The following is a 12,761-nucleotide window of genomic DNA, read 5'->3' on the forward strand; positions in this document are numbered from 1 at the left end:
CGTGAAAGAAAACCGTTAACGGGGGCAGACCTCAGCCTCCGCCCGGTATTGGGCTCGTTTTCATCATCATCATCATCAAACTTCAAGCTAACCGGAGCAGCGATATACGATTAACAATTGTTTGACGAATAATATGTGACCATTAACTGTTAGTTTTTTGTTGGCTCTGTTTGCATTGTTGTATGAATTTTTTTTAATGGTTGAGAGCCTTTTTTCAATCATAGTTAATTTGTCATGAAAAGATTCGTGAAAAAAGGATTCATTAATCACAGGCAATAAACGATAAAACGTTTAAATGGCTGTACAATGTATCAGGAAAGGTTTTTTTTTACTTTCAAAACAGAAATGTTGTGAAGAATGACTGCAATATCTTATGCAATGGAAAGAATAGACGAGTTTTATGTAAAAAATGAATGACTTAAGGGATAAACTATGCCCTCATGACATAATACGTTTTTTTTTTATTTTTCGTAAGGACGGCCTGGTGGGCCGTATCATTAAACATTATACGTATGATATTCGGATAATAAAATCTCACAGCACGTAATAAAGGGTCATTTAAACCAACTGAAGTGCGTCGATTTGGAACAAATAAAGGAGCACGAGGGCGTAAAGGCGTAATAAAGGAGCAACAAGGAACGAATTGGAACATAGAAATGCAGGGATGAAAGAATGATATGTGAATCCACAGCATTAGATATGAGTAAGGCAACAAACATTATTTGGGAAATGTGACGGCGTTTCTCCAATGAGTCCAGACCCAACAGCTGGCATCTTTGCTCATAGTCCGGTAGGGTATCTGACGTGAAGCCGGGCATTTTGCTGACAATATACCGAGTAAATGATCTCTGCACTCTTTCTATGCGGTCAATCGATGTAAATGAGGTGGGACACCAAACAACAACACAGTATTCCAAAATCGGTCTTACTAACGATCAATATAACGCTTTTAAACACAGAGGGTCGGTTATGCGGATTGAAAAACGTTTTATCATACCGATTGTTTTACGAGCCTTATTAACGGTAACGTCAATGTGATCGAGGAACGATAACCTGCTATCGAAAGTTACACCAAGATCTTTTACCGAGAGTACACGATTTATTGCTATACCCTCGAAGTTATAAGCAGTCGTAACGGGACAACGTGAACGACTGAAGGACATGACATGACATTTTTCCGGGTATAGAACTAGCTGGTGCGATGAGCACCATGATGCAAATCGGTTGAGGGTGTTTTGGAGCGATACGCAGTCATCAACAGACGATATAGATTTAAAAATCTTTAGGTCATCTGCATAACAAAGAAAACAATCGTGTGGAATGACTGAGTTAACATCATTAATAAATAAAACGAACAATAAAGGCCTCAACACGCTACCTTGAGGCACTCCCAATTTGGATGGAAAGGATTTGGAAAAACAGGAGTTTAGTTTAACACGAAAAGAGCGATTGCTGAGAAACGAATCAAACCAACGAATGTGTGAGTCAATGAAACCCATTTTGGATAGCTTCGCAAGAAGGATAGGGTGAGGAATACGATCAAAGGCTGCTTTAAAGTCAGTATAAATGATATCAACCTGAGAACCGCTGTCTAAACTGCAATATCTCTACTTTCTAGTTTGAAGTATTCTGTTTATGTGTATATTTTTCAATACAGTCGTTGCCGCTAAATTTTCACTCTAACTCACCTATTTTTGTGTCGAAGGCACCAATTTTTGACAGCGTGTCACGGTTTTTGCCTCGAAGGCATCAATTTTTGACAGTGCGCATCCATTTTTGCCTCGAAAGCATTAATTTTTGACTGTGAGTCAATCGCTTTATTAACAAAATTTTCAGTAATTCCTGAAACTGTGTGTTTTGAAATGATTGAAATTAAGTTAAGTAGTGAATCATTTTATTGATAGAATTTAAAATAAAACAATTGTTTTGCCAATTTTGCAAGATTTAATGGAGTGAAAAATATGGCAGCTGTATTTTCAGCTGTGAAGAAATGCTTTAGAATTTCTAAAATTTCATCATTTTTTTTCTCAAGAAACAATCAATTTACACAGTTTTTGTATTTTTTATGACATGTAGGATAACAAATGTTAAAAATCGGCTTAAATATCTTGTAAAATTGTCATGATTCCTACAGGAGTCATAAATTTATGACTTACATACAAAAATAGGTGCGTTAGAGTCAAAAATTGATGCTTTAGAGCCCAAATTAGGTGGCAACGACTGTAAATCTCAATGTACATAGCTTGACCGTATAATTTTAGTATCGTTTTTATGTTTCCTTTATCATTTTTATTTTATCCTTATTTTTCACTTTCCATTAAATTTAAAAATACTTTAAATTTGGGAACAGAATGTTTGGAGTCACTTTCCTCTGCAGACAGCATTATTCACCGCTTGAGAAATGCTTTTTTTCAATAGCTTAATTATATCTTATTTTCCAACCAGAATTTGTGTACACTTCACTTGGAAAATGCTTTCCAACATGGCTTTCAAACCCATATGAAAGATTTTTAACATTATTGGGATGTAAATATGAAATGGGCCTGTCTGGTGGTACAATCGTCATCTCGTACGACTTAACAACATGCCCGTCATGGGTTCAAGCCCCAAATGGAACGTGCCTCCCATACATAGGATTGACTATAAGAAATAAGTAAGTCACTGAAAACCGAGCCCACCAGTGGTGCAGGCAGGCCTTGACTGAGAACGGTTGTTGTGCCACAGAAGAAGAAACAATATCATGTAATTAAGCAATTGCATAACATCTCGCGAGCGCTTAATAATGTTCCTTACATTGCTAACTGACTGTAAACATCCTTTGACATATTTCCGCACTGACGTTTGAGTCTGTTTATTTTATTTTGTAGCTGATCCAGATTACAAAATACATATCAAAAGATATTATTTAGATAAAATTGTCCCGTTTACGTCGCTACTACAGCTTTTCACTTTGTTACGTTAACAAATGAAACTAAAGTTAGCATTTTTACTCTTCCACGCATACTATCAACCATTTTGTTAAGCTCCCTCCAGCTTATCCGAGCTTTTGTGCTTGATTTATTCACACTCCACACCGATCGTAAATATAGCAGCGGTTTTTCATTTTGTTTCGTGTACACACCGTTCCGTATCTGTATCTAATTGGTTCCTGGCTGGAGCAACAGTTTCTGCAGGGCGATCGCTCTTTAATATCTCACCACACACACACACACTGTCTGTCGTTGCTGTCCTTTCAAGAGCGCCGCCTGAAGTGGTGCTTTGCAAAATTTGTGTCTAGTTCTCCCCTTTTTTGTGCCGTATATATTTCCCGCTGTGTATGCAGTGTGTGTGAGCTTGGAGCACTATTATTTGTCCCCGGAAAAGTGGACGCATAACTAATGAAAATGTTTTCCCATTAAAAAAACCACCACCACCAACTACTTTCCAGGCTTGTTTTCGTTACAGCACGGGCTATGTAGTTATTTTTTGTTGTTGATCAAGCTCTGACAAAATAGTTTTACATTGCTGCTGGTTGTTTGGAAATTGCGCGAAACTGTTTCTCTGTTTAAAGAGTAAAGTTACTGTTTTGAGTGGTATCTGACGTGCACTGTAATAGCCCTTTGAGTACGGCATTCCCGTCTTTATTTGCATTTGATTTCTTCCACAAACACATCATTTAGCACTACGCAAACAGTGTTTAAGCTTGCGAGAGCGTGCCTACCTTGACACTGGCACACACCACAATTTAACCTTCGACGTCATTTGGCTTCCATCTTTCACGCTACCGCTTCGCAGAAGGCTCATCCCTCGCAAGGGTAATGTTTTTGGAGCAAGCTTTGAAGAATCATAAGCGCGCCAGAGTGTGTGGTTTGTCTTGTCAGAGATGAAACAGAACCAAATCCAGTTAGCATGATGTCTCCTGCCAGCCGTTGGACTCTCTGTTCTGGGTACTGTTGCATTATTAGTAGACTTACAGTGACATGTACTTCATCAAGTGCATTGAAAGACATAAAGGATAAAAAATATTAAAAAAAAAAAACAAGTTCTGAAGAATTCATATTGGTTTTTATTCGATTTTAAATCAATCAAAACTCAGCAGGAAATGGATTTTAAAATCAGTAGAAATCAATACCAACGACGATGCAGTTTCCTCCCACTGTGCTGTGCATGGCAACATTTTGTCTTAAAATAGAAATAAGTTTCACTACCATTCGGAAGGCTCGGTATCATAACTGTACCGTTATTTCGTCCTTGCATACCATCCTACACACACACACACACACACACCCAAAAGGCAAAACACGGTTCCGGCTGGAACGGTTCGCTCCAACAGGTCGGACATTAGCATGATAGCGCAGAGCAGATCCCTGGCAGAAGATGCATTGTTGCTTTTTTGATACATACACATGAGACGTCATGGGCTGATTGTATACAGGGAAAAGGTCACCACCAGCACCAGGAAACACAGCCGACGTCATCGTCGTCGTCGTCGTCGTCGAGGGGACGGGCGACCTAAATCGGATAAAATGTTTTACTTGTACAGTCGGTCGGCTTTTGGTAACGGTTTTCGGTTACGGTGTAGCGTGTTATGTTAAGTGGAAGGCTGGCAGCACTGTGTGCTGTGCGGCTGTATGGTGCTTGTTTATTTGGATGCAGATTATGGCTCTGGCGAAGTTGATGACATTATGCTGGGGGAATTGAAGAACCACACAGACACAAGTGACACAGGCTGCTTATTATAGATAGCGGTGGAGACAGGGATTCATGACTTCATGACGCCGCACGGCTGCTTCCCGGCGGGAGACAAAGTTTGAAAAGCTATTTTAGACACACAAAATCGCTCGGATTGTGGTTTGGTATGGGTAAAGCGACTTAATAAAGTTTTCTTGAGATTTCGTTGGTGAGCGAGAGTTTTTTGGGGCGGGGTAGTGAAACGAGAGCTTGCGGCCTTACGGGTACGCTTATGCAGCAACACTTTGAGTGTAATCTAATGAATACTTAAGATTTGAAATATAGACTTAATCTCGTATTACGCACAATACTTTATGGGCATCTTGTCGAACAGTTCTTCTTTTATACACATAAAATACATTGTTATTTTGAATTTAGTACCAATTTTATTAACATAACGATTATATTTAATAAAGCAGAATTTTATTTCATGTTCGATGCGCAAATGATTAAATTGATCGTTTTATTATTTTATTCAAAATAGTTATGCTTAGAATAAATAGAAACCTTCAAAATGTTATGTTCATCCTCAATCTTGTTTCATATTTTTTTAATCATTGTACTGTTTTTAGTTCACTCACTAAGTTCCATTTTTGTAAAACAGGGTTTTACACAAGATCTATTAAGGAGAACAGGTCGACGCAAAGCCCGTTGCTAGGTGGCCATTTTCAGCTCGCTTTTGACAGTTTCATGAAAAAGTGTATACAAACAAACGGCTAATAGTTAATGCGGAAAAGTGGGCAAATTTACTATTAGGAAGATTATATTGGTCAAATTTTCTTGCGGTCAATCACTTCTGGAGAATAAAGGAGAAGTAATTACACTTTTCTCTGTATTCAGAACCATGGATAACCTTTTTAATTGTTTGCCATTCCGTGACCACGAATCGCTACCGTTTGCAACGGTCCTGCTGGAAGAACGAAAAGTTTAACAGGCATAAAACAGCACAGTACATGTTTCAACAGTGTAAAAGAAGTCTTGTTTACTTTCAATCAAACACTGAGAGTAAAATGAAACATCCAATCGGCACACACTGGTACAATATGCATACCGTCCTTTGCTCATAACCCGCGAACGAATGATAAATGAGATCGTTGAATTGTATCAGTCATGTAATATTCTAATTGGATTCTAATTCTTATAAAATTCTAAAAGGGAATGTATGCAAAATGCTGAACAAAATTCTCATTCACGCCATCGCAACGTCCATCGCTAAACATAAACAATGTTTACTTTAACTGTCAAAATTTTCCCATGGCTTTCTGTCAATTTACTCTAACCGCTTCGACCTGTTCTCTTTCTAAGTCCTTGCTTAATACTCTAACCGCAGGACTCCACACAGCATAACACGGAGCGCATAACACGCTTTACCTGCTTTCTCAAGCGTTTTATGAAGCGTTTGGCAGTTGTCAGTTGTTATGTTGCGCTCCGTGTTATGCTGTGTGGAGTCCTGCGGTAATACTGGTACAATATTGATAGTTTGATAGCCCTATGGTGCCTATGTTTTCCATATGAGTTTGTACATTTTGAAGCATTTTATGCTTAAAAACGGAAAGATGAGAACTTAAGCTTTAGAATGATATGTCTCTGGATAGATAGCTCGCTTTATCCACTGAAAATTAGCATTTGAAAATTTACTCAAAAATTGTTTGTTTACGTTTCGTTTGGCTCGGATTTGATCAATTGTGTTTCGCAATGGGGTAAACAAACTTTAAACAATTTTACAGCGAGTTTTCAAATGCTTACTATTCAGTGAATAAAGCTATGGGTCCTTTGAATAACATTCATTTTCTTGCTATCTGTAATAACTGCTTAAAATATGATCAAGGCCAATTCATTTGCCAATACCCTATCGCACCGTAGAGCATTGATAATTGATTGTTAGAAAACTCGGCTACAACTTCACACTTTAAAACTCGCCCCGAGGCTCGTGTAACTCAATCAAAACGAACCCTCGCCTAATGATTTCGGTCATCTTTACGCACTTTTTGTAGCCGCCCTGTGAATCGTTGCCACTTCATCCAAGCCACCCCGAAAAGGTTCCGTTTTGGTTGTAACAAATTTTCCCACTCCCCCCCGATGTGGGTCAATTCTTCCTTCGTCAAATTTGGTCAGTTTCAGTGCTATCAAAACCACCAAACGAAACCTTTTCCAGTGCTGAACGATGCATCGAACTGGGTGGGGCTCTTTCTTCTTTCCTCGTTGCTTCACTCTCTTTCCTCCGCACTCACTTTGTCTTGCTTGCTTTCCCACAAGAAAGCAGCTTCCATTTTAATGATGCTGCTGAAATGAATTGTAAACTGGTTGCCTGGTGGCACTGGTGGTGAAGTGTGTCCAGGGACGGAGACGTCTCGGGCATCAAAAAAGGGACCAATTGGTTTGTTTGATGAAAAAGGACAAATGAACCCAAGGGCAAATGGGCTAGCGATGGAGAGGTGCTGGTTAATTTCTATGCAACGGTGAGCAAACTTTAACCTGTTTTTTAGGGCCAGCCCGAGAACACCTTTCCTGAGCTACCTGGATAAAGTTTAATGTGTTTAAAAGAAGCTAAGTGAGTTTGCACGGATTATGAATTAAATCAGTGACACGGCAACCAAATCAAGGTGATTTACATTTTGAGCAAATATGACAATGATTTCTAGAGAAATATATTTTTTTACTGATGAGTTTGAGTTCTCTTGATATAAACGAATAATTTTGAGCATAGCAAACTACATTAAAATTATATTTTATTATTTAAATGGAGCCGCCTGGTTTTCCAACGTGTGGTGGAGGCGCCTAGTTGCTCGTACGAATGGAGGCGCCTGATGTTTCACAATTATAGTGACATTTCTGCCAAATATATGCGAAAAAAGAGAATACAACTAGACCAATACAGCTCCAAAAGATGAATTTACCAACTTCAATTCATTGCATGTTATTTTTAATTCAATTAAAGATCACATTTTTGGCTGTATTTTTTAACAATTTAAAAGAAGGACAATTATCACAAATTTTTTTTTATGAGTGTAGCGAACGTATGGCAGAACTTTATGAAGATATTCTAGAAAACGATTTTATAATAAGGGCTTCATGACGATGCATTTTGAGTTTAACTTTAAAATACAAGACTTGACCAGATATGTTGAATTTTGAGATAATCCTTGTTGAAAATTATCGAATTGTATTGATTATCTCAAATGCAGTAAACCATAACACCGAATAAGACACAATTTAAAGAAAGTAGCAAAAAAATTCTGAGCATGTATCAACTCACACGGATTTGCTACGACAAAACATTGCAGCACATTTTTTAAAGTCTAAAAACGAAAACATGTATTTTCACCATGACGGTCATCCATTAGCCACATATAATGAATCTTGATTAATGCGTGTATTCATTTTCAGTTTTAAATCACCATAAACACAAAATACTATCATGTTGGGGCACATTAACAGCAGCTAATCTGGTACATAATAATCATTTTATAAAAATAAAAACCTCTACCGTCACGCAGTCATTTATCATCTAACACAATGAGGCTTTCTATTTGTTTGCTCTTCTTTTTTACTTTCCTCAACTCCTGCCAGATAATGTTGCCGCTGTAATGGATCTGAAGGCTGGTAAACATCTAGTAGCACCAGCGATAAATAATATCAGTTGCACCCACAACCGGTTCGCCGGCCACTTCTTCCACCAGATCGGCCCGTTCGATGTGCTGCAGGCACTGTTTATCGTGCTGCTAACGTTTCTGGTTATCAGTGCGAATCTGATGGTGATACTGGTGATCAACAGCCGCCGCTATGCCGCCTACATCCATCCACAGCCCCGCTACCTGCTGACGTCGCTGGCCCTCAACGATCTGGCCATTGGGCTGCTGATCATACCGTTCAGCGCCCTACCTGCCTTACTACACTGCTGGCCTTACGGGGAAATCTTCTGCCAAATTCAGGTAACCGACGCGGCACTGAAGGTGCCCTTGCTAAGCTTTTAAGAACTTTTTTTTCCCACTCCCTCACGCATACAGGCACTACTACGAGGAGCTTTATCACAACAAAGTGCTGTTATATTGGTGTGCATGGCAGTCGACCGCTATCTGTGCGTGCTACATCCACGGATATATCATAAGCGATCCAGTAAAAAGGTGAGTGAAAGTCTGGTTCACCGTGTTTCCGCCCAAGCAAATCCCGTCGTCGAGCCGGTCTTGTAGGCTTGTAGGTGTCTTAGCGTATGCTTTACGAGAGGCAGAATTTCGCAAAGTCTCACATCGCCCCATGTTGCCGCCTCTGTCGTGGTCGCCGTGCTGAATTAAGCCATTGAATGGCTTTATGAAATCGACCGTAAATGTTTACGCTACACTCTAGTGCTGTATACACTCGATACACTCGACCTCTCTTCCCTTTTCCTGGGGCTGTGCTGCTGTTGTGTTTGATAAATGGCAATAAAAATACAATCAAACATCTCAATAACATACATCCCTCTTTAGCCGCGAGCGGAAGTGTTCTTGAGGCTATTTTTATGTTTGTTTTCTGGTTTCATGCGTGGCTCTCGGTTGCACCGAGTCGGAGAAGGACCCGAAAAACAAACAAAAGCACAATCCAATAAAGCATACGAAAAAAAAAAACGCCCGAACCCCAAACGCTCGGTGTGCCCCGTGCGCCGTCAACCTTCATAAATCCTCCAATGTCCGGTCGATTTCATCAGCATTCCAGGCTACCCCTCGCCAAACAGCGCTGTCGTTGATGATGAAGAATTTCTTTTCCTTCCCCGGGGCGGGTTCCATGTCTTGTTTTTGTCCGCCCCGTCCTATTCGTTATCGAATTGTGGTGACGGTGATGCGATTTTCTGGAGATATTTATCCTTGCCACGGTGAGCGTCCGTACTTTCTCGTCATGAGAAGTGGAGTTTTTTTCTGCCACTTTATCATCGTACTGTTACAATCGTCTTTCTATTGTCTTTCGGGTTCATCAAGCGATGGAACAATAGCAAACGAGCGACAGAGGTGATAATAAGCTGCTTAAGTTACTAGCTTAATGTTGATGGCAATTTTCGTAATAATCAACAGACACCAATACAGGGGATAATAATGTTAAGAAAGCATCGATAATACGAGCTGTCTAGCTATTCTTTAAATTGCATTTTATCGATCAATTGGCTTGTCGTGTAATGTGGTAAAATGGTGTCAGTTATGTAGTTGCTTCAAATTATACGATGCTAAATAATAGTAAATTGTCATTTCACCACAACGACTGTATTCGTTGCCGCAAGATTTTGACTCTAACTCACCTATTTTTATCTCGAAGACGCCAATTTTTGACAACGTGTCACGAGTTTTGCCTCGAAGGCACAAATTTTTGACAGTGGGCATCAATTTTTGTCTCTAAGGCATACTCAAGGGATTGTTTATACAACATTTTACGTAATTACTGAAACTGCGTGTTCTGGAATGACTGAAATTAAGTTAAGTAGTGAATAATTTTATTGATAGAAGATTTTATTGATAGAGTGAAAAATTTTGCATGTTTTTTTAGCTGTAGACAAAAGCTTTATAATTGCAAAAATTTCATTTTATTTTTTCTCAAGGAACAATCAATTTACACAGTTTTTGTATTTTTATGAGATGTGGAAAAATGAAAAACTGTAATGAGAAAAAATCCAAACCAGAATGAAAAAAGTTCTGGAGTTTCATTTGAATGCTGGTTAAAATTGTATTATAGATGATGTGTAGGATTGCGCCCTACACTAGATTACCTTAAACTCGCGATTCAAGTTTCAAAGGGAGCAAAAATCAGCACGATACCAAATACACCTGAGAGCGTTGACAAGTGTCAAGTAAGAGCTACCCGCCAAGGACTCTGTACAAGATTTGCCAGCTGGGTGAGTTGAAGATGTAGAACAATAAATTCTGACTCCGCAATCTGTGCTGTTAACTGAATTTTGCATATATTTCTTCGAGTACTTATTACAAAGTGCTGTGCTCCGTTAGCGATGTTTACATTTTGGGGTTTGTACGCTGGCTTAATTTCCCCTCTTTCCGTGAACATACAAATGTTTCCTTATTATTAGTCAATACATCACCCTTTGACCCATGATTTGCATAACTAATCACGTAGATGGCGCTACTACGAAGTGTGGAATAGTTGTGTCATTGCCTCGAGATGGCGCTGCTATTGGTTTTACGGCTTACTTCACGTATACAACAAATTTCACGTATTGCCTACATTTTGGCGCATTTAAATCCTAAACAGATGACAAAGAATCATTCTTATCACAACAATGTTGTGCGAAGGCAATGGAGCCGCCTGGTCTTTTATTTAAAAGAGGTTGTACCATGGTTTTCTTACCCAGTAATGTCAGGAAAAGAAAATTCTATCTTGTGTTTCAAGAGATTATGTAGAATTTAAGACAATTTTAATCCTTTTTTATTAAATGATTTTTAAAAACTACCATCTTCTTTTTAAAATGCTGTGTCTAAGTACATAGTGCACTTTTTTGTGTGAATTCAATAGTACATTTGGCTTCAATATGAGCGCCATCAAACCCACATCGCATCCCATAATATTTAGAAAGGTGACAGCTTTATCACAATCATCCCACAAGTCTTAAAAAGCATCAGGACTCCTCCATCACACGTATATTTTTATTTTTAACACTTGCAAAGACAAAGAAGCTGCTTGAATTTCAGTATATCAATTTATACTAAAATAAAAAATTAAGAAAGATATTTAAAAACCATTTTAAGAACATATTTAATGTAGAAATGTTTGTTGATAAAAGCTTTGGAGCTTCTATACACATACAACTGTAGGTTTTTATATAGTAATCAAAATTCCTGACTGAATCCCAATCATACCATCGTGTGTTAAAACACTATCAACATAAACAAAGCGATGCCATGTCTATTTTTAGCTATCAACTTACTAAACACTCTTATTCACACAACAACAAAAATCCACTCCAAATTGGATGACACGGTCGTTTCCGATACGATACGGCAAATCTCGAAACGAAACACTCCGTAATGTGATTACGGGAATCACACTGCTTAGACCACTTTCAGCGATTTCGCTCGCGACGTGTAAGTGAAAGTTGATTGACTTTGCGCTTTCTGTGACTCTAATCTTATCGTTCCGCTTCACACCAAAGCATGGTGGGTTTACTTATTTAGCGTTTCGATTTACTTTTCCCTGATCTATTTTCTACACTCATCTCCTCAGCACACATCCAACACGGAGCTTTTGTTTGTGGCTGTTGTTTTTTTGTTTTTTTGTTCGTTTCTATTTCCTATCACATGTATATCCCTAACCCTGCGGGAGGGAAAAAAAACATTGTCATGACTCCACGTCTATGTCACTTTTCTTTATCGTATAATCAAACAATCAATTGTTTACGCTCCCATGCTAGACATTCGCGCTCGGGCCGGCTGAATGTCAGATTTTGGCCGGACTGCAACTTTCATTCGCGCCGCCGGCCCTGATGCTCCCGAAGGAGCAATCAATTTTTCACACTCGGAAAGCATTCCTATCTAGTCTATTTTCTCCCCTCACGATTCGCCTATCTTACCTCAAAAACGGGGGGCGACGAGATAGAAAAAGAAGCCGTAAAAGTTTGCGCGCTGATAGTGGAAAGTAAACGAAAAAAAAAAACAACACTGGCCCAAAGCCCATTACAAACAAACTCGGTGAGAAACGCACGATACGCAAGCGAATGGCACGAGTGGCACGTTAAATGGTGGCGAAACAACATTAAAATTTGATTTACGGCTGTTCGATTTTAGGGCACTGGGCTGTGCGATTCGTTCCAATCTCTCCCTTTCGTTCTGCTAGGGCTAGTCGGGCACAAGGTTAATCAATATACAACATGAAGATTGTGCCGAACGATTGGTGGAGAAAAGTGGTGGTAGGAGAGCGCTCTTGCCATGCAGACGTAACTTTGGTACGTTAAATGTATTGTAGATAGGTTTGTTCGTTACACATTAAACATGTTATCGCTTTTGATAGCTGCGTCCATAATACGTGCCTGATAATTGTCTGATTTCATTTTGGTAAAGGAAAAAAGAATGTAAAATTTT

At 39.0% G+C, this 12,761-nt stretch overlaps 1 protein-coding gene across 1 annotated transcript in view; it reads left to right on the top strand.

The window, feature by feature from the left end:
* LOC120958544 (5-hydroxytryptamine receptor 1) overlaps nucleotides 1-12,761 on the top strand; it is a 71,922-nt gene that overhangs the window by 31,369 nt on the left and 27,792 nt on the right. The window contains exons 2-3 of the mRNA XM_040381422.2: nucleotides 8,281-8,642; nucleotides 8,718-8,834. Coding sequence (XP_040237356.2) covers nucleotides 8,298-8,642; nucleotides 8,718-8,834 — 462 coding nt within the window. The 5' untranslated portion in view covers nucleotides 8,281-8,297. The remainder of the gene's footprint in view (nucleotides 1-8,280; nucleotides 8,643-8,717; nucleotides 8,835-12,761) is intronic.

This window comes from Anopheles coluzzii, chromosome 3 (assembly GCF_943734685.1).
Source record: "Anopheles coluzzii chromosome 3, AcolN3, whole genome shotgun sequence".
Classification (NCBI taxonomy): Eukaryota; Metazoa; Arthropoda; class Insecta; order Diptera; family Culicidae; genus Anopheles; species Anopheles coluzzii.